The following is a 22,121-nucleotide window of genomic DNA, read 5'->3' as shown; positions in this document are numbered from 1 at the left end:
GCGAACGCTTACAGCTGAATGAGGAATGGAGAAGGGGGGCCCTTGGACCACACCTCAGAACCTCCAGCATCTGAAGATGAGATAGAGAGAAGGTTCTCGTCAGGAAGGCTGAAAGGCAGCGGCCGAGGAGACGGGTGGGGCCCAGAGGCGTGCTGGGTATCGGAAGCAGGGGGGAGGTGAGCCGACCCTGGCAAGGGATCGTGGAGGAAGAGAATGTGCAGAGTAGGTTCTCCTGTGCTCAGCGGAAAGACCACCCAAGGCTTTCAGAGCATTGGCCTCACTGCCTCTCTAAACCTGAGAACTGTGGGAAACACCGGGAGCTTCTCCATGACCTGTAGTATCATCATCACGGACCGTATGAGGCTCAGGCTGCACTAACCAGATTCCGGAAGACGCACCCTGCTGTTGCCCAAATGCAGAAAGTGGTACAAATAAGTTGTGATTTTACCCAATTATTTAAATGAGGTATAAGTTGTCTCCATAGCCATCACTCTAATTTCATTTTGAAAATGTAAAGAAACCTGAGCCTAATATTTCTAAAAATTCTTTAATCATATCAATATAGAAATAATTGTTAATAACAGCGTTTGTAGGAAAATGAGGAGACAGGAGAAAGCTAAAGAAAAGTAGTCACAAATATACTATCTCCTAACTCTACACCTTCTATATTTACTCTTATTTCTTATAAAGAATGGGGACGTCTTGCTGTAGCTTAGCAGCTTCTTGGTACTCAATAATTACTACACAATTTTTTGAAATAGTGAAAAAGAGAAGTAAACCTGAGTCGGACAGGCCAGAACCTATTTTTAAAGCAAAACAAAATATCCACATTTATCTTCAAAAGGCTCATTCCTTCCAACCAAATGAAAAATTGTTGATATTTAGAAAAAGTTTCGCAATGTTCTGACCACATAGTGCATTTCCTCATCCTCTTCCTTCCTGTTCATTTACTATTGTAACCAGTGTGTTGTTTTTTTAAGACCCAATTACCCTGTAGGCCAGAGACAGCTGTGCGTGGGGCACGTGGAAGGAGAAGCCGCCGTGGCGAGGACAGCGCTGCCCCGCCAGGCGGACATCTGGTGAGCCCCGCAGTGAGCTCTCTGGGCTCGCCATAGCACCCCGGGTCTCACAGCTGCAGAAGGGGACAGACAGGGGCGCCCCTGCCCCAGGTGGGGGAGTCTGTTCTCCCGGCTCTGAGCTGGCATCCGGGCCCTCACACCGAACCTCCTGGCCTTGGTGGGGCGTCGGGGCTGCGTAACAGACCGTGCTGTCCCTGCAGACACCACGTTTACTTGGCTGTGGGAGCCCGGCGTTCTTTTACACGAGGGATACAGGTCCATTCTAGATCAGACTTACAGAAGCTCTGCATTTGGTGAAAACACCGGTCACTGGTTGTTGCGTATGAGCAGATTATAACAGATGTGGGGACACGTGTCATAGGGTGGCTGAGAGGGACAGAACATGGGCTAAGGGGAGACAGGGTTACACGGAAGGGCTGGGCGGTACCAGGGTGTCTTTGAACCAGCGACATTGACGGCAGGGTCACTGTGCTGTTAATGAAACATTCCGTGCCCGTGGCAGCATCCGCCAGTTATTGCTAATATATTGGGCCTCTCATATAGCCTCCAAAGTAGCTTCCCTTCCTTTCTGGGGCTGCAGCCTTAAGAAGGGAATGATGAGGACCCCTGTGCATGTCATACAGACGGAAGCAGACAGAATGACCCGGTGCACAGTCCACTGATGAACAAACGCTCAGCCACACTGAGTTTCTCAAGGTCGTGACAAAAATAAGTTCATGACCAGAGAGTGTGAGTTCTAGCTAGCCTCTTTCTCCAAATTTCCCAAATAGAGCCTCTATAAGTAGTCAGTCTCCACCCAGCAGAATTTGATTTGGAAATTAACAGCTGCCTCGGTGAAGAATTTTGTCCCCGAAGTGGGGAAAAGTTTATTTGGAGAGGCAGCTGCTAATTACAGTCCCCAAACATTGGCTTCGGAGCCACGAGGCGCTGCTCTGCCCGTGCCCAGCCTGCTGTGTCCTCAGCGGAGCGTCACGCCCTCGGCCTGGCTCCGTGATGCTTGTAAAGGGCAGCCTCGCGTAAGTCGGTCCGTGTGCGAGCGCGAACCGACTCAGCGAGGCCTTACCTTCCGCGCTCTCGTAGGGAAAGCCGTGGGCTCGCCCGTCCGCACGGGCAGCTCTGCGGCCGGTGGGGTGAGCCGGAGGCTGGACCCAAGCACCGGCGAGCGTGCCAGGCAGGCGGAGGCCCTCCCTCTGCGCAGCGGCGGTGGCGAGCCCGCCTCCCCCAGGGTGCCCTCAGCCTCTCAGTTGGGTGTTACTGAAACACCGCACCTACACTTTAGCAGACGTTAAATAGACTACTGAATTTTTCTTTATTTCAATGACTCTTCTTTCTGTCTCTATTACTCAGAGGCTTGGGTTTACTTTGGTTATAAATTCTTATGAATATCCAGCATTAAATTACTAAAAAAAAATAGGAGTAGGGTGCATCCACATGCTCATGCATCTGTTGACTATGTACTGAGAGTCGGTCTGTGCTGCCGTTCTCACACATTCATAACTGGCCACAGTGTAAGGTCACAGGTACGAAGTTCCAAAAAGGGTCTAAAGATGGTGCAACACTCGTTAGGAGAGGAGGCTGGGGCGGTGACCACTGTCTTCAAGAAGGGCGCAACGTCCACTGTCCGCTGTCATACAGGACACTGTCTGCGCCTGTCCTTCCTCCACTGCGCAGGGGCTGGAGGGCTGGGAGCTGCGTCCCCAAGAATCTGGCTAGTTCATTGGGTAGGATTCTGCCAATGAGAGGCACTTACACGAAATTTGGAGGCAAAAGAGACACACAGCCGTGTTGTTGAGCCTCGGACAGCAGCAAACCAGGTGTGAGCTGGACTAAGCTGAGCCTTTTAGTGACTTCTGGCATTTTCCTCAGCAAGACCTTCTTCCCCTCTCCACAGAGGGCGGCGCCCCATGGCTGGCGGCCTTCCTGGGCCTGTGAGTGTGCACGGCACGTCTAGGAATGAGCAGCGGTCGTCCCACAGTTTTCAAGCACCTGCATCCTGTACTAAATCCATTCCTGCCTAGACGTCCCCTGCAGCGAGGAGGGTGAGGTGGGGCAGAGGGCCTCCCCGCGCGCGTCGCCGTCACCGTCACCGGCCACGCCAGCGCTGTCGGGGCTGCAGGCGCCCCCTGCGGCTGGGCCTGCTCCGAGCGCACCCGCACTCAGCCCTGAAAGTGGCCGGTGTGCCCGCGCGTCCTGTAGGAATGAGGACGTGTGAACCGAGGAGCTAAACTTCACAGAACCTCCAGTGGTGACACTAGAGCTCCCCACGTTTGGACAGGGCCGGGCACCCATTTCAAAGGAAAGATAAAGAGGTAACCAGAGGTGTTGAGCCAAACATTGCGGGATTTACAGCAATGCAAAACACCAATTTTGTTAAGACTTTCTCCAGAAAAATCTTTGTAAACCTCCAGGTTCTGAAACAGCAACGCAGAGAGGCCCCGTGTCCCCTTCCCTCCGCCTCCCCACGCAGCACCTCCCGTGGCCACAGGACGGCATCAAACACAGGAGGCGGAGCGCGGCCCTACCACGACCGCCGAGGCCGGGGAACAGCCCCCGTGCCCATCGAGGGCGAGGGGAGAAGAAAGCCGCAGTGCGTTTACACAGAGGAATGCTAAGCTCTCGGCCACGAAGGAGGAAACCGCACCTCCCCAGCCACATGGATGGACCTGGAGAGCACCGCACTACGTGACATGTCAGAAACAGTCAAATGCCATGTGATTTCACTCACGCGGAACCTCACGAACAAAAAGAACTGACAAACCAAACAGAAAGAGATTCACAGAGACAGAGAACGGGCTGGCGGGTGTCTGATGGGAGGGCGTTTGGGTGGCCGGGCAAGAAAGGCGAAGGGACTAAGCAAAAACACGTACAGACACGGCAGTGCAGTGAGGGCCAGAGCAGAGGGGGCGGGAGGCAGGAGAGAATGGGGAGACGGTGACGGAAGGAGCCTGACGTGGGGTGGTAAGCCCGCAGACCGTGTGCAGATGCTGCGTCATACGGGACTGGACACCTGAGACCTGCGTAATTTTGTTAACAGTGTCATCCCAATGAATTCAATCTTTAAACAGCAGGACATTGACTGTAACTAGGCTGCAGATCCTTCTCAGATTTTACCTCTTTTTATGCACACATGCGTGTTTTATGTAATGTGATGAAATAAATTAGTTTTTACATAAACTATGTAGTATGTAAGAACATACTACAATTTTAACATAGTTTCAAAAACGCACAACAATTTTTCAATAAAAGTCTGAGTGAGTAATGCACCGCGATCGTGGACAGTGGCCTTGGCTGCCTCCCGGAGCTGCAGGGCGGCCCTCGTGGCCACAGCGACACGGAGCCCCAGCGCCCCCGACCATCACCGCCCCTCCAGGGGGCCGAGCCCAGCCCCTGCCCAGGGCTTTGGGAGAAAGGGTCTCGGTCCCTCCGAGGGCGGGCGGCCTGAGGGCGCGGTGTGAAGCGGCCCGTCGAGCTGCGCATCCCCTGGACGCGTGACAAGCGCGGATCCCGGCGCGTCCTCCCCTGGAAGCCCCGCTTTAGCCAGGCTCCGCGATTCTTACTAAGCCTTTCTTAAACAGACCGAGCATTTTTCCAAAGGACGCACAAGGTTTTGCCGAGTGGTCTCCAAGGAGACTCGGGATCAGCAGCTCAGAAAGGCTGGTCCTGGGCCCGCCAGGACCGGCGTGCCAGCTGGACAGCGGCCGCTTTGGAAGTGCGTCTACGTGGGAAAACACGCTCCGCTTTGTAAAATGAGAGGTGCCTCTTTCAGGAGCAGCCCAGAACAAGGTGACAGGACCCTCCCCAACACCCCCACCCAGGTTTTACAAGAGGAAGTCTGAATACAGTAGCTTTCTTTTAGGAAGTGCCGCATTTACAAAAAATGCTCTCTGGATTCGCAAGAAGAGCTCAATTCAGTCCGTTTTTGTGTTTTTTTGTTTGTTTGTTGTTGTTTGGTCCTAATGAACACAAACATTCTGGGGTCGTTGGACCAGGAAACCAACCGGAACAAAGGAACGTAACTGAGCGTTAGGTTCCCAGAGGTCGCCTGACTGACCACTGAGACTTCTAGAGAGAAGCACACCTACAAGGAAGTGTCGCCTCTGGGTGAGAATGGGGACTTGAAAGAAATGGCTCAAAAACGCTGATGGGAATGCTGCCAGCTCCAATCCACATATGCCGCGTGTTTGATGGTTTAAAATTAATTGCCTTCTGGAAAGAGCATCATTGCTTTGTAAGTAGGTGGAGCCCGGAGAATGGCAGCTCCCCCGCAAAGAGTGGTAAGAAAATGTGAACGAAATGATTGATGCGAAAAACACACTTTGGTCTCTAATTCTGGGGGCGGCGACTCCCCGTTCAGAATGAAAGACGCAGTCTGACTCAACCCATCTAAGAGCATTTCCTGCTCACGCTGTTAGGACCGCCCCCAACAAGAGATAGCTCATATTATGTAACTTCTCAAATCTTTAAATTTGTAAAACTGCCAGCTGCCACTAATAAAATACAATCAGCATAACTTCCTACAGCTTGACATTAAACACTGATTGTGGAACCTCAATTTTCAACTAGTAAGATCTGATAGCTTAGAAGAATAGATTGCATCTAAAATTCACAGTAACAAATAAAATAATGTAAATCTATGTCATGTTACCAATCATGTGGTATTATTTTGACCATAATCTAATTTTTGTAAGTAGCCTATACACAATATTTCTTTTAGCTGTTACTTATTATAATAAATAAATGTTATCTATTACTAGATACATGTACAGTTCTTGGTTTGGTAGTGACATATTCATTATTCAAATCTCTTAATTGTCTTCAGGAACATCTCTAACTCTTATCAGATTAACTATAAATACATTTTGATTTCATTTCTTCTCCATAGGACTGTCCTTTCCAACCAGTAATTATCAGTAATTGTATAAAGTTTATATCTTAAAAATTTAAAGAACCACCTCTGTAGCAAAAGGTAGGAAAAATACAAAGTATTGTGAGTTTTGCTTTAGCAAATCCCATTGGATGGTTTCAGCTGACCCAGACGGAGGGGAGCCCGACCCTATACAAATGTGCACAAATGTACTCGTACAACGGTCTTGTTTACACGGAAGAGGGGAGAGGGCCCCAGCCACCCACGCAGCTCAGCATTCACGTCATGATAATGAGCTGGTTCTTGTCTGTAAGAGACGCAATTACTTGTGGAGAGAACGAGATTCATATTAGCATATTCATCACTGAACTTTGAAATAAGTTTTAGCATTTATTACTCATGGATAAAAGAATGTCAGTGCAATGAAATCCTCTGAGTCAGTTTTCGTATCACAAAGGTTTTATTTCTTCAACCGAAACCTCCCACTACGGAAGCACTTTTTGGAAATTGAACTTAATGCTCAAAGTGCCTATGTGAAGAGAAGATGAAATTTAATTTTGGAAGCTTGGGTTTTTTATCTCATAGATTTTCCCTTGAGAAGATGCGGCAGATGTAATTCAGAAAATATGAACTAGCTCTCTGCTTTGTTCATGCCGATAGAAATGCCCAGGCCCCTTCCCGACCACGATCCATGCTTGCCCTGTGCACGTGGGCAAGGGGCCGGCGCTGAGCTGGACTTGAGTGGAGGGCAACTTCCCATCGCCAGTTAGTTTATTGGAAATGCTTGTTTTTAGGGATAAAACAGGGCCCTCAATGTTGTGCCTCCCATGGGTCATGATTTATCGATACTTTGAGTGTCTGAGTATTGCCATGAGTTCTCCTTGTCATTTCCCTCTGTATCCATTGCAGTCGCATAATTACTGTCCCTTGGTAAAGAAAACCACCATGAATAGATACGAAGGCCACAGTTTGCACTGTGCCAAAAATACTCATTTCCTCCCTCAGGTGCAGCTAATCCAGTTACGGAGGGAGAAGTAGCAGCGCGATCAAGCGCCTGGCACATCTGGACAATAAAGAGAAATCGAACAAAAATAAATACTTTCGTAGAGAGGCCCTGAATGAGCTGATGACATTCCCCAAGTCTGTTACAGAACCTCAGACCCAGCACCTGCCCGGCACGTGAATGAGTTCCCGGAGGTCAGAGGAGGCGGGACGGCTACTTTGTCCCCTGGGAAGGTGTGCTGTGCATCATATGCTCACAAAACCCTAACATGCTCACATTCACTCTCACAGCCACTCACACTCAATCACACACACTCATGCTCAGTCACACACTCATACACACTCACATTCAGTCACTCACATGCTCACAGTCACACACTCAGTTACACTAGTCACACACCCGCCCTCACACTCACACTTGCACTCTTGCTCATATGCACACTCACTCGCACAGTCACAGCCACACACTCACACTCATGCTCACTTGCACACTTTCGCTCATTTGCACACCTTGCACACTCTCGCTCATACACACTCACTTGCACTCACACTCACACACACCCTCACACTCACGTACACTTGCACACTCAGTCACATGCTCACTCACACTCATGCTCACACAATTCTCTCATGCTCACACACACTCACATGCACTTACTCATACACACACATGTGTCCCTTGGGAGAGGGTGTCAGAAGTACCAGAGTGACATGCTGCTAAGGGTCTTCTGATTTTCAGGAATGTGCCCACGGGTGGGAGGCCCCTGACAGGGTGGGTTGGGATCTGGGCTCTCCTTACAAACACACTTCCTGCCCAGGTGCTTCCCGAAAACCAGGCCCAGCCTGCCTTTGCCCCTAACGGGAGCATGAACTTGGGTCCCTGGTGGCTGTGTATCAGTAGATGTCCTCACAGTCCCCTCTCCGCGTGTCCCTCAGTAGGAGAAGCTTCTTCCCAGCGGCTTTGCCTAGGACATCCACACTAACAGTTAGTAGTAATGCCTCGTTAGGTAAAACATACTGCATCCTACAAAAACATTTCAGAGCTTTTCCAATGTGGTCCTGACAAGACTGAGCTGTGGAGTGGGTGGTGCCAGCCTTGATTGGCAGGTGAGGACACAGACTCGGGGGAGGGCGTGTCCGGGTCCCAGGCTGCGAGTGGCAAGGCCAGAGGTCTGGTCTCAGGTAACCTCTCTCTGGCTGCAGCCGAGCTTCCGAAAATGAACCCTCAGCTGCTGCGAAGATTCACCTTTTGGTTCTGCTTATTGCAATGGATTCAGATGCTGGGTGACCATTTTAAAATATTGGATACAGTGAAAAAGGTGATGAACTTCGTTTTAATTGCATTTTGTCTCCGGGTTCTATCTACCACTGACTCTGGAATGACAAACAAATGGGTGACTCCTCTGACAGCTGAGTTCTCTGTCTCTAACACGATGACAGTAATATCCGCCACCCATTGACATCGTTGGAATTGAGGAACTGATGCCCCTAAAATGCTGGGAAAAACGTGATTTCAAAGAGATGCTCCAGAAATGGAAATGCAGGATTTCTACTGAGCACATTGAAATGTTATTTTTACATTAAAATTAAGGTTTCACTAATGCTTCTTGCCACACTGAACTCATCATAATTTGTATTGTTATTATTTTTTTCTTTTTTCTTTGAAGTGCCTCGGCAGTAAGTGGACTCTCCGGTTTTACAGATCCTGCCACTTTCCAGCCCAGAGCTGAGACAGGGCCCGGGTCTCAGTGCCTCCGCCGGCAACTCCGCCTTCCTCCCTGTGCGAGCTCCCCGAGGAGACAGCGAGGCCGGGTTTGCTCTCTGGAGGTAACCGTGTGTCCTTTAGAGGCTGGCTCAGAAAAAAGCATGAGGTGATGAAGCAGGCAGGCTGTTTCCACACCGCGTTGCTGGCCCAGTGACTTCTGCAGCCTTGGGGACAGTCCTCATGCCTGCCTCCCGCTCAGGGGCTCTGGGACGTGCCTGGGGCCCAGCAGCCAGACTGCAGACGTCTTCTTGGTGAACGACTCTGCTTCAACACTCCCCGTTACTCAGGGCCAGAGAGAGATCCGGGGCTTGCGAACGTGGTACGTGTGCCCATCCCTGAGAAGCCATGTTTAGATAAGATGTGCACACTTGCACACAGCATCGTCGTGTGTAAAAACCCTGAACCAACAAAACGTTTCCCATAAAGCTGTGGACCCTGAAGTGATGCAGAAGCATTTTTCTGAAAGAACCTGAAATCCCCTGATTGGGATTTTCGTGAACGATATCCATTGTTGACTGATTCATAGGAAATACATTTTCCCTAAATTGGGTTATTGTTACTTAGTTTTTCTATTTGCTCTTGTTTTCAGAAAGACCATGAATTCATATACTGCTAAAAATTGGGAAATGAAATTTAGTTTGCTTGTTTGTTTAAAAGACAGGGCAGGTGTTTAACTATTTCTCAGAAAAGGGGTTTACTTATTTATTCATTCTCTTAAATACAAGGAGTTGTAGCTCACAGCCTCAGAGCCCGCACGGCCTGCCTGGGGCACCTGCCCTGCAGCCGGACGCTCTGGGGAGAGACGCGCTCTCTGCTGTTTTGCCTGATTGTGCAAAGTGAGCGTCTCCGCCAGCAGCCCGTCAGGACCCCACAGTCTCTCATCTCGCACCCACTTTAACCAGCACCCGGTGTGTGGAAAACGCCCACCGTGAGCAGATCGGAATAGAACCGAATGCTGAGACTCTGTCTTGTCGACCAGAACTCCTCGCCCGAAAGACACTCGGCACGTATTCATGCCGTGGCAACACTTCCAGGGAAATAACGTCAGTACATTTACTACCGTCTTTGAAAAGCTCACAGCACTTCACTGAAGCCACCAAAACACCTAGAGAAATGAAGACTTGAAGGTGTAAATAAAATAAATGACATTTTACACAAAATAAGGTCCATCAGGCATGTGGATGCTGAACTCCTAGAACGGAAGAATAAGGGCCCAAATCTCTCTTCTTTATACGAATTTGAAGTATTGCAATGTGCTGTATAGAGTCTGTATTTTTAAATCACAAACTTTCAGATTTAAATGAAAATAATGCTATAGCTCAGAGATTTTTAAAAATATGTTTCTTTTGACTATTAATTCTTATAAATCTTTAAATGCATGTAATAAAAGTCTCATATTTTTAAATTATGACTCCCGGTCTTATTTCTTGTTTTGGTTCTTCTTGCCATTAAAATAAAAGAGTAATTTCAAGTAACCATGACATGTCACTCTTGTACCGGAAATGTTGAGAGAAAAGCCACTTAGAACCTGGCAAGCTGTAATGGGAGTTTCAATTGGTACCAGCGTTATTTGCCTCTCCAGTGCAGACCAGCTGTTACATGCCTGATACAAAGTTGCGTTCTTACATTTAATTGTTAGTTAAGCCCCTACAATGTACCAACACAGTTGCAGTTCTAAACACATGAGTAAAGTGCCAACATTACAAAGGTCAAGGCAACACCCTTTTGATGTATCTAGGCGCTCAAGAGAATATTATTTTACAACTTCCTTTCCTAGATAAATAATTATGACATCTTGGTATGCTTACTTAGTTTTGGCATTTCAGCTAATATTGACCAAAATAAGATAGTGTGAATATATTTAAACTCTTGTCTCCATAAGAGCTTTACCACACCTCACTGAATATTTTAAGTATTTTTAAGGCATTGAGATCTATTATTCTCAGAGGACATTGCCCATTCATTCATTTTCCCTGTAGCTGAATTGAAGGAAATCACTTTTATTTGAGACAAGGATGTGTATTTCTGTGAGTCCTTCCTCTTTGAAGGCAGGATGAACTCACATTGCTGTTTGATACAGCCACATACCTCCAAGGTGAGATGACAAATAATTGGTTATGAGTCAGCACCTGTGAAAGATTAAGGCTTAGAGAAGCCGTTTCTGCCCAAACACGCTTCTTCCGTCCTCATTTGCCGGCTGGCCCCTGTGTCATGGACTCTCATTAACATTTTTTACCGCCTTTGGCATATGGGTCTTAACAAGCAGATGAAGCAAGAAAGCCACAAAGGCAAACTCAGAATGTGGGAAATGCTTCTGTGAGCTGCCCTCGGTCCCTTCAGTCACGAGAAAGTAAATGGCTCTCACTTAGGGGCACGCTACACTGGGTTCCCCAGCAGCGTGACGAATACAGCAATTACTCAAGAAAAGTGCTAAGAATAACAACAATATAATATGTTATGGGACACTGGTGACCACTGATGTCTACATAAAAGGGAGAGGTAGCCCCGGCCAGCGTGGCCCAGTCAGTTGGAGCGTTTATCCCTTGACCAAAGGGTCACAGATCCAATCCCCAGTCAGGCACACACAAGAAGGCAACCAGTCGATGTTTTTCTCTTTCTCTCTCTCTCTCGCTCTCAAAACAATGAAAAAAGTCCTTGGGTGAGGATAAAAACAAGCCAAAAAAAAAAAAAAAAAGAGGTAATGTGCCCAGGGAAATATTAATAAAAACAATATTAAAGTAGGAAAGAAAATTTAATTGTCATTTTCTCCTCTTTGTTACTCTTTCAAATGATAAGAAATGGCTTTTGTCCTAGGTCAAAAATGGCAAAGTAATATTTTTCAACCTAATAAATTCTAATACAATTTTTATTATTATCATTGTTTTACAGCAAAGAAAAGTCAGAATGCAAAACAGTGTCTGCTCATAATTACTCAGCAAGCAATTCGCTCAATTGCATCAAGCTGAAGAGCTGATTAAAACTCTAAGCTTTTTCTGCTACATCATATATTTTTATAATTTGTTTACTTTTTGTTTTAGCCACAGATGTTTCTTAGTCAGGATACTGATCTTTTGCTGTAAGTTTCACATTTTAAACAAAAAATATAATTTGCATAGTTTCTCTGAGCTTAAGTAAAATTAGAACCTTGAAAATGTACTAATTCACATGCTGATACTCAGCTCAAACGACCATGTTTCCACTGCGATTTCTGAATGCATTTATAAAAGCTCATTTACAATGATATGTTCTAATTCAGTTCTTGAATTACTGTATTAAAGTACAAGAGATTGCTATACTATTAAGTGTAGTGTTTTAACTCAAGCAACATAAGACAAATACAATCCTTGTGGGAGCAGTATATCAGATTGCATAGAAGTCAAGAGTTGTTTGTTTGTTTTTTTAATAGTCTAGGTAGAAAAGTTGTATTTGGAGGAAGATTTAACTGCTTCAGCTCAAGTGCATGATTTGGGTAGAATTGGAAGCCTGTGCCTTATGCAGCCAGTGAGCCGCTCGCCCTGCCCTGTGACTAACCCATGTGGGGAGCATTCTTAGCTCGGTCCCTAATCTCCCTGCAGCAAAACTGTGGGCACACGGAGCCGCAGCCGGAAACCTGGGACTGGTCAAAAATCACACAGGAGGTCAAGTCCACGTGAGGCAGGTGCGGCCGGTGCTGTGAAACCTTGCCTTCCGTGAGCATGCCGCTCCCTGTCAGCATAGTGGGGGGATGACAAGACCAGCCACACCAGCCACACAGTTCAGACCCCTCAGAACCAGCCCACTGGGTCTATCACTGAGTGCAAAGGGGGGACGGGATAGGCCAGGTGACTGCTAATCAGATTCATATTTGAACCAGCAGTTCAGATCCAATGAGGGATGATCTCCGGTCACTTGTCTACAAAACTTCCAAATTCAGCTTTACCCCAAATGCCATCATGAATCAGAGAATGAGGGGAGATGGGTGCAATCCCCTCAGGCTGGCCAGGGGGGTCCTGCAGAAGAGGCAGCACCTTCTGGGGGAACCCTGGGCTTCTGAAGGCTCTGCCGCGTCTCTGTTTGTTTCAGGTCCTCTCGCTTCATTTCTCCTCAGCTCCACCTGACCTCTGACACCCCTTAAACCATACTTTCACCCAAATCACCCAAAATATGTTAGTACGTTATGGAAATGAAACCAGTTTTTGTCATCAGAATTTGATAGTAGCGAGGTTCTTAGTCTCACCTGACTCTCGGGGAGATGTTCCCATCTGAATGCGTGGAGCCGGTGAGTGAGGCAGGCAGGTGAGGCAGGCAGGTGGGGACCACGGGAGGAGCTTGTCCCGCCGCAGGGGCGGGTGCCTCCCTGCTGCATCTGAGTGGCCACAAGCAGAACGCAAATCCAATACTGTCTGGTCTTGAAGTTTCTCCAGAGAAGTTGGAAACGTTCGTTTCTACCTGAAAGCTCCCAAAGATGATGACCATTATCTGACAGGGGGCTCCCCCCAAGAGCCTATTTGCCAGATTCCAATCTGGGTTTAAAGGTTCGCCTTGCCCATTGTGTGGAGCTGCCCTCCCCTCTCATTTCTAGCCAAAGGCTTGCCGTAACCACACATAAAAACCAGGGCACCTTTAAATGCCGTCATCTTTCATCTCAGCCCGCAGACCTCCAGGATCTGAGGTGGCCGAGGGCATTCCTGAGGGAGGAAGGTGTTCATTAAGCACATCTGTTACTTGGCCTTGTTTCCATGAGCTTCAGGTTCCCCTGGTTTGGAGAGTAGAACTGAAGAGGGGCTTTTTATCCCCCGCATCAAAGGGCCCTCAACTCTGGTGTGTGTTGTGTGGGTGTTCTCGGGACGGGAAGAGCGCTGCTGGGCAGAGGGGTGGCAGGGACCCTCTCAGGCCCTCTCACCCCTCCTATGGTGTCACCCAAACCTGTCACGCCCGCATCCTGCTCTCGAGAGGTGGGTGGGAGTGTCAGCTCTTCCCTAGACCTGTCTGGGCACCCTCACCACGCAGGTCTGATCCAACGCGTCCTAAGCTCAGGGCATTTCCCTGAATAGCAGGCTCTTGCTTCTGTACCCACCCCCCATCCCTCACCCCCCACCTCCATCCCTCCACACACACACACACACACACACACACACACCCGGCTGGCCCACCCCCTGGCTGCTCCAGCTCATCATCTGAAGCCCCGCCCTTTTCCTCAGGCTTCCCGTTCCATCAGGTGCCAAGTCCCATTCAAATCAACTCTCTCCGTCCCTCCCTGATCTACTGTCATTGGTTCATTCAGTGTTGGGCTGCCTTAGGCCCGGCCTGATCCCCAGCTCAGGCTCTGGCTCTGGGGTCATGGACTCCCTCCTTCTCGCTCAGCCCATCCCCACCTGGCACAGAGCCCAGGCGTCTGCACTGTCTTCCCCACTCCCCTTGCCCCCAGAACAAATCCTAGTGCATAAACCTGAAACACGAGTCACTTTCTCCCTTCAAGCCTTTCAGTGAGAACACGTGACCCTCGGTGCAGCCCAACCGTGCAGCCGGGAGGGCACGTGGTCTGCTTCTCCCAGCCTCCACCTGCCAGGCTGACACGCCCACTCCTGCCGTGAACTCTCCCACCCTGGGTGTCTGCGCAGGTCACTCCCTCTGCACAACGCCCTTCCCTGCCTCACACTCCTGTTTAACCCACTCATCTTTCAAAACCCAGTGGAAAAGAATTTCCTTGTCGGGAAGCTGGTCTCTGCGTCCGTCCCCTGCCTGGGGCTCCTTCAGGATTCCTGTTCTCTGCTGGTTCCCAGAGCACCTGCGCATACCTTTATCATAACATCACGCGCTCATCAGACTCGTAAGTGAACGCACTGTCTCCTCCGCTCGTTGGCGCTTCCTGGAGGGCAGGGAGCCACTTGGGTTGACCCTGCACCCCAGTGCCGGCCCGTCGGGCACACCACGGACCCTCAACACACAGGGACGGACAAGGGCATCATTTGAAACTGCGAAGTAATACACGGTCTTACACCATGACGCTCAACATGAAAGAACACTTTTTACTATTTGCAAACGATTTCTTCTTCTCTGCGTCTAGGAATAGTCTACTTCTGCACACTCAGCTATTAATGTATCCTATTTTTTAAGCTATTGCTCTAAGCCTTTCCTGGCTGGTTTGGCTCAGTGGATTGAGCGTCGGCCTGCGAGCTAAGTGTCGCTGGTTCGATTCCCAGTCAGGGCACATCAGAGAAGGAAAACTCTGACTCCAAAAAACCTCCGCTGCCTTGCGGCATACCTCTTCAGGGGAAAGGCTAAGGGAGTAAACCCCGACAGAAAATCCGGAGCCGGAGTCCCTAAGGCGGTTTGACGTTGTAGTCAACACCGGCAACTCCTGCGGCGCACCTGAAGCCAAGCTGTATTGACTCCGTCTTTCCCTTGGACCCTTCAGCTGCGAAGAGAGGGGGGGTCTGCTGCATGGGCAACAGCAGACCCTCCATATCACCCTGCCCAGGCTCTGTAGCTTCAGCTCCACTGGAGAGGACACTCCAGCGTCATCGCAAGATGTCGATTCAACACGGGAGGAGACAGATACCGTGTCACTCCCGAGTCGGACTGCACAGCCATTCTCGGCGGTGCAGATAGACACTTAAGAAGCTACATCATCGTCTCTCGAGATGGACGGCTGCCGACGGGGGGGGGGGGGGGGGGGGGGGGGCTCTAAGCCATTTAAGAAAGACTCATGTTGTATACTTGGCCAGAGTTCCAACCAGCAATCTAGAACCTGTGGAATATCCAATTCAAATTCCCCAGGCTTGACTTTTGTTAATAAAGTACATCAGGCGCAGTTGGTAATAACCTCAGAGAAATGGGACATTACAGTCACCATCTCTGCACCGAACTTTCCAGGACCCCCCATGTGACTGCGTCCCTCCCACGGGAGAGCCTTCCCCTCCAGCAGGGTCACAAGGAAGCAGAAAGGTCTTAGTCCTCGCATGGGTCCCTGGAAGTTCAGGGCGACAGGAGGAGCAGCTTTTTGCTCCCGTCAAAAAGCAGATCCCAATGAAAAAGGAGCAGCACAGATTTGCCTCTTGGACAACTTGATCATTTGAAACTAGAGTTGGTTCCCACACATCATCAGCCACCACGCACCAGGAGGAAGACAAAATGACGGACGTGTGAGGTCCGTCCCTCTGGGACTGCGTGCTGGCTGTGCAGGCCTTGCTGGCGGTGCTGCAGAGCATGGGCAGGTCTGAGCTGGGTCACGCACTGGGTGGTACATGCACACAGGACACAGCGTCCTGCCCCCGAAGACAAACTTCCTGCACCTGCTGACACAGGACGACAGAGGAGCAGGTCCAGAGGAAACCCTCCGGAGAGAAACTGGTTTGGTGTTCGGCAGGAGGCCTGTCCATTGTAACAAGAGCAGTAATTCTGTTCCCCTAACTTCCTGGAAACTGTTATTAGAAAAAGTCAAGATCGAGCTTTCCAGTGCGTGTCTACGCTCGGGCTGCCCCGAGTCCAGGCTCAGGCGGGCTGTGCCCCTGTCGTGCACCGTGACAAAGACAGAGGACCGGATGAGCAGTGTTCCCACTTTTCTTTATGCTTTATTGCCAGCAGTGTAAAACGGCCAACATTAAAAAACATTTCATAATAAATACTGCTCTTTGGGCTGTAATAAATAAAAAGTTTATTAACAAGGAATGCACTTTTCCAGCCACAAGTATCTTCAAAAATTAACAAAAAAACAACAACAAAAAAAACCCTATATATGGCCATAGTTCACAGTTTGGCAGCCCAAAGCTGCTCCAATCACAGCCTCTAAAGGGCACAGGAGCGTCCTCCCATCTCCCCCCCTCAGGAAGTATATTCACAGTTCCAAGTCCTCTGTCTGAAATGCTCTCAACCGAGAGAAGTTAAGAGTCAATGCACCTTCTGTGAAATCGTCTGAAACCCCTTCTAAAGCAGGTACGTCCAGGAAGACTGCCTCCTGGTCCTCTCTCAGGCGGTCCCGCTCAGGAGCCGCAGCCTCGGCCGGTCCCACAGGCCGGAGGGACTGTCCTCGTACCACCACTGCGCCTCCCCCGCCCCTGTGCTGGAGACCGCTGCCCGGCAGCGCAGACCGCACGGCGGGCGGAGCCCCGCGGGCCACGGGCGCTCAGTTGCACCTCTGCAAGAGCATGTTCAGGGCGTACTCCATCCGGTGCCTCAGCTCCAGCGAGCAGCCCGCCGTGAGCAGCGTCGTCAGCCTGAACGTGGTGGACATCCTGTCCTCGTTGATGTACGTGAGCAGGTATTCTTCATTTTGGCTGCAGATGATTATTTTCGTGTGGTCATGGTAGAAATTCACCTTTAAACACAGACAAGGGCATTAGATCGCTCTGCTCCGTCCATGACGGAACCAACAAGGTGAAGGCAGCTTTTAGCACAGGCACCTGCCCGAGGGGCATGTGTACCTGAAAGGTGCCGTCACTGAAGAGCATCATTAAGGCCTTGTCAGACTTCAGCCACTGGAGAAGGTAGAGCCGCGGCCTTCGGATGTCAGTAACACTGGGCAGGTCTCCCCCCTGTGACAGATCAGGAGGGTCAGTGCCTCCGAAGACACTGCAGCGGCACTCAGTGCTCCCGGAGCCCAGCCTCCCCCACTGAGGCCGAGGCTGGTGACAGAATCGCCCGGGACCCTTGGCCCCGCCTCCCGAAGGGTCTGACTCAGCAGAGGGCAGGCCAGGCCCCACATCTGGACTCTAGGGCACTTGGGGGGCACTTGGAGGGCTTCACCCCGCATCACCGCTCCAAAGCCACAGCACTTACATCCATGAGGTTCTCCTCCATGTAGTGAGAGAAGTACTTCAGCACCGTCACCTGACGAATGAACTGTTCCGGGGCCTCTGTGGCTGGGAAAACAGAGCACTGGCCGAGCTCCGCATAATAGTGGACGGTTCTGAGGCGGGCGGGGCAGGGAGAGAAGGACAGCAGGGTCAGTCTCTGCCTCCAGGTCTCTGCCGTGCGAGACGGAAGACCTGGCAGGACCCCGTGACCCAGGGACACTCACTTTTTGTCTGGAAGGAGGCTCATGTGCGCCCCGTTGTTGAAAAGGACGCCCACCGTGTGGTCTGACAGCTGGTACCCAAAGCCGTACTTGTTGGAGTAATCGACCCACTTGGTGACCCACTGAAAGGAGGCGCTGGGCTGCTCTTTGGGAATGCAGTCAGCTTCCGGCATGTTCTCTAGACACCCTCGAAGGACTCTTGCCACTGTGTCCGCAACACTTCCCATGGTGCTGTCCTCAAGGCCTGACCGTCAGAGAAAGTTACAGAATAATTAAAAAGCCATAGCCTTCAGCAGATGCTAAATTTCCCTCCACTAATCCTTCTAAACACTTGGAACTTGAAATTCTTCCTAGTCTTATCCGCTTTCCCTAGTTCTGCCCCTGCTCCGTGGGACTCGCACTGCGAACGCAGAGGCTCCTCGGGGGCTCAGGCTGGGCACTGGCACCGACGGGCTCCCCCCTGAGACGGGAGGAGGGGCACTTACACTCACTGCTGCTGCTGCAGCTGCCCAGGGTCCCTCTCACGATCATCCGGATGGCGTCCCCACCCTGCTGCCTGCCCTCCACGGTGGTCGTCCCCAGCCCGGCCACTGTCATGGGCGGCGGCTGCAGCTCCTGGGAAAGAGAGGAGCCGGCCATGAGTTGAGCATCTAACACTCGTTCACTTGAGAAGTGAGCTTGGGATGAGGCTGCGGAAGCTGCTGGAAACCTCGTGCAGAGCAGGGGACCCTGGCCAGGTAACAGCCAGCGCAGTAGGTCAGCTGCATGCACAGGTAAGCTGCAGGACAAGGTCCTTCCCTTTCAAAGGGCTGGAAGAGGATTACGCAAATACCACAGGCCTGAGCCACACCAGTTGCAGGACAAGCGACAGTGGGCCAGGCGTGAAGATGGATGGAGTGCTGGCGTCTGCCTGCTCTTCCCGGCCTACCTCCTCCGGCCTCTGCTTGCTCGGCTGCTGCGTTATGGAAGTCTTTTTCAAGTCATGCCTCAGCTTGTAAATGTCTTCATCTTCTTTAGACACTCTGTCTGTAAATCAAGGAAAAGAATCACCCTAACAAGGGGGGAACAGAGCTAGCCGTATTTCCTCATTTTGTATTAATAACTAGCTGTGAGCATCCAAGGCCAACACAGCATTTTTATCACTGCCATTAGCTGCAATTATGCAAGAAGCACATGGTAATGTATACGACACAGAAAGCTATCACGCATATTGCAGTGTGAATTTATTATGCTATAAAAAGTTCCCTAGTATACAAAAATACCAGCTACATAATGCTATCACAGAAGGCTCTTTAACTAAGTTATCGAATTTAAATATAATATTGGCTACAGAACAGTGAGAGGTCTTAAAACTCACTCTGTGTGTCAATATATCTTGCTTTGTCCTTTTTGCCACCAAAAAGAGCAGCTGCCGCTTTCTTAAAGAAATTCTTGGCCGGGCTGGACAGGTGGAAGTCCGGGACAGTGTGGCAGCAGCTGGAAGGGAGTCTGTCCGGGGTGAAGCCCTGTGAGCACAGAGAAGACGTGCTGTGGCCTGACACGTAACTGGGATCGCAGGCCCGTGACCCAGAGAGTGAAGAAACATACCAACCTGCAAAAAAAACTCATGTCGAATGATGTCATCCAGACCCGGGCGGTCCTGCGGGTTTTTGGACAGCATGCTGGAGATCAAGTGCTTGGCGGGCGCCAGCAGGGACGAGGGCATGGTGTAGCGCGCGTCCCGGATGCACCGGTACGTTTCCTTCAGGTTTGTGGTTTCAAACGGGGGTCTGCCCAGTAGCATCGTGTACCTGAGAGGAGGGAAACGCGGCTTTAGGGACCTCGCACGGCAACTTTCCGAAGGTTAAAACTCCGAGGTCACTGGCTCCCCCACTTACATCACACAGCCCAGCGCCCAGATGTCGGACTCACAGCCGTGGCCCTGCTTGTTGAGGACTTCCGGGGAGAGGTAATTCGGGGTGCCACAGATGGTCCTGCAGAGACAGCACAGAGGCTCGTCAGGAACTGCCCTTGTTTAAACGAGATCCCGGACAGACTGTGAACGCCCTGGGCTGGGTTTCTAGTGGGAAACACCTGGCTTTCGGGTCTGGCACTGGAGCAGCTGACATCTGACCAAATGACTTTGGAAAGTTTTCTTAACGCGTGTAGTTTCCTCAGCCCACATGACAGTGGTTTTAGCCAACTGAGACCAGGCATCTTATCCTCATCAGCCAACATAGGGCAGATTTCCTCCCCAATCAGCTTACAGACTCGAGGAGCCCTGGCCGGCCCCTGGGAGCACCCAGTGCTTCCTCGGGGTAACACTGCTGCACTTTACAGATAGATCCAGCACCCGCGGGCCTCCTCCAAACACTGGCTGGAGACCCCAGTGGGCGCCCCTTCCTGGGTCTCACCTCCTCCTGTGTTCCACGGGCTCCAGCCTGGCTGCCAAACCGAAGTCCCCGACTTTCAGCTCCATGGCTTCGTTAATAAAAAAGTTCCCTAGAAAGTAAACAAAGCCGGCGTGAACCCGTGTGAGAGCCGCGCCACGCAAGTGCACACAGCGTCGCTCTGGGGGCGAGCGGCCACGTGGTGACAATTAGAGTCGCCCGTTCAGGAGCGAGGCTGCACAGGCCAGATCCCAGCTGGCAACAGGAACACGGAACGAGCGCGAGACAGGAGAGGAGAGAGAACTCCCATCCCCAACGCAGAGTCGGCCTCGGCAGGAAGGGCTCACTCACCGAGCTTGAGATCTCTGTGCAGGATTTCCTGTTCATGAAGGTACTTCAGTCCAGACACAATCTGCCTGAGGTAGTATCGGACTTCGGGCTCCGTCAGCACCTTCCTGGCTTTTAAGATGTGGGCCATGGACTAGGAGGAGGAGGAGGAGGACAGAAGGTGTCAGACGCGGCTGACAGAGTCGGGAGACGTCACTGCTGGGCACAACCCCCTGCACCCACCCTGCCGCCCCCGCCCGGCGCGCACCTACCCTCCTGCTGCAGTATTCCAGGAGGATGTAGATGTTCTCTTTGTCCTCGAAGTAGTGGTAGAACTGGACGACGTGCTTGTGGTGCAGAAGTCTGTGCAGCTCGATCTCCTTGTCGATCTGGGAGGAGAGGCGACAGGGCTCAGCACCGCGGCGGCGCGCAGGGGGCCCCGGCGACCCGCACAGAGCGAGCCCTGGCCCAGCCCCACACACACCTTCTCCCGCTGGTGGGGCTTGGCCACCCTGCTGTGAGGGATGATCTTCGCAGCGTAGACTTTGTTGTTCGTCAAATCTGTCATCTCGTAACATTTGGCAAAGCCGCCCTGCAAGGAAACAAAGCCGGGGCGGCACTGAGTACGGCAGAGCCGAGGACGGCAAATGTGCTCTCAATTAAAGGAAAAAAGGAAAATAAAAAGGTCGGGACGGGCGGGAGGGAAGGGCTGGGGACGCAGTCTGTTTCCTAACGCGCCTCGCCGGCGGGAAAGCTCCCCGGGAGCCGTCCCAGCGGAGCCCGGTCCCTGGTCACGGAGGAGCCTCGGGCGGCGCTGGGTCGGGCGGTGAGACCCGGGACCCGAACAGACCCGTCCAGGCGGGGCGCCGAGGGCGGAGCCACCGCGGGGATCCGCGCCCGGACCCGACGCGCGCTGGCGGCGCGCTCACCTTGCCCAACACCCGGCCCCGGCAGTAGCGTCTCCCCGTCGTGGGGTCCACGACGACCCGCGAGACCTCGGCGCCCGCGTGGTAGCGGTGCTGCGGGGCCGCCGGCGGCTCCTGCGCCCGGGGCGGCGGCTCCTCGGGGGCGGGCGGCCGCCTGCGCTTCGCGTCCCCGCCGCCAGCCTTGCCCGGCTGTTCGCCCGCCTTGGCGCCGGCGCCCGGCTGGTAGGTGATGGTGCGCAGCAGCTCCATGGTCGCGCCGCCGCCCGAACGCCCGCCCGCCCGCCGCCGCCTCCAGTGCTGCGAGCGCGAGCGCGAGGTCTTATATATAGCCTCGAGGGGCGGGGCTTCGCGGCTACGTCACGACGGCGCCCCGCCCCCCGCTGCGCGGGCGAGCGGAGCCGGGGCCACGGGGTGGGCACAGGGCAGTGGGGGGGTCCTACGTCCCGGCACGGCCGGCTCGTCCGCCGCAGGGCGCACCCTGGGGTTTGAGGAACAGCCCGGAGGCCCGCCCGCCCTCGCGCCCGCGGGTCCCGCCCCGCAGCCTGACCGCCCGTAACCAGGGCGACGCGCCGCCAGCGCCTCGCACACCCCGCGCGGCCTCCGCGCTGCACCCGGAGCCTGAGCGCGGCCCCAGGGCGCCCCCTCGCGGAGCGTTCCCGCAGCGCAGGGAGCCGGCGGCGGTGAGGGGTCGGCGCCCGGCCCAGTGAGGGTTCGCGGTGGGAGTCACCGCCGCTGGTGCCTCCGAAGGGGCCATGCACGACGCTGGTGCGGGGACACCACCCCTGCTCCACTGA

General features: G+C 52.1%; 1 protein-coding gene and 1 long non-coding RNA gene across 3 annotated transcripts in view; one reads left to right on the top strand and one right to left on the bottom strand.

Moving 5' to 3' along the window:
- LOC150008081 (uncharacterized) overlaps positions 1–22,121 on the top strand; it is a 597,743-nt gene that overhangs the window by 435,888 nt on the left and 139,734 nt on the right. The window lies entirely within an intron of this gene.
- On the bottom strand, positions 16,744–21,601 carry PLK2 (polo like kinase 2). The gene is made up of 14 exons (XM_090276101.1): positions 21,331–21,601; positions 20,886–20,993; positions 20,674–20,790; positions 20,426–20,555; positions 20,099–20,186; positions 19,583–19,678; positions 19,297–19,495; positions 19,063–19,210; positions 18,634–18,731; positions 18,191–18,320; positions 17,709–17,949; positions 17,468–17,597; positions 17,113–17,223; positions 16,744–17,006 (listed from the first exon to the last, which is right to left on the bottom strand). Exons 1-14 carry the CDS (start codon positions 21,574–21,576, stop codon positions 16,815–16,817), a joined length of 2,034 nt encoding a protein of 677 aa, XP_090132227.1. The 5' UTR covers positions 21,577–21,601; the 3' UTR covers positions 16,744–16,814.

This window comes from Furipterus horrens, unplaced genomic scaffold (assembly GCF_987537825.1).
Source record: "Furipterus horrens unplaced genomic scaffold, mFurHor1.1.pri manual_scaffold_5, whole genome shotgun sequence".
In the NCBI taxonomy this organism is placed as follows: domain Eukaryota; kingdom Metazoa; phylum Chordata; class Mammalia; order Chiroptera; family Furipteridae; genus Furipterus; species Furipterus horrens.
This window is presented reverse-complemented; position numbering and strand designations above follow the sequence as displayed.

What these genes read in the sequence shown, in the direction of transcription:
- PLK2 (XM_090276101.1), bottom strand. Translation starts at nt 21,576, where the DNA reads ATGGAGCTGCTGCGCACCATCACCTACCAGCCGGGCGCCGGCGCCAAG. An exon ending in GGGGCCGGGTGTTGGGCAAG is followed by an intron (nt 20,994 to 21,330) that starts GTGAGCGCGCCG and finishes GTTTCCTTGCAG; the next exon opens with GGCGGCTTTGCCAAATGTTA. An exon ending in TGGAATACTGCAGCAGGAGG is followed by an intron (nt 20,556 to 20,673) that starts GTAGGTGCGCGC and finishes TCCTCCTCCTAG; the next exon opens with TCCATGGCCCACATCTTAAA.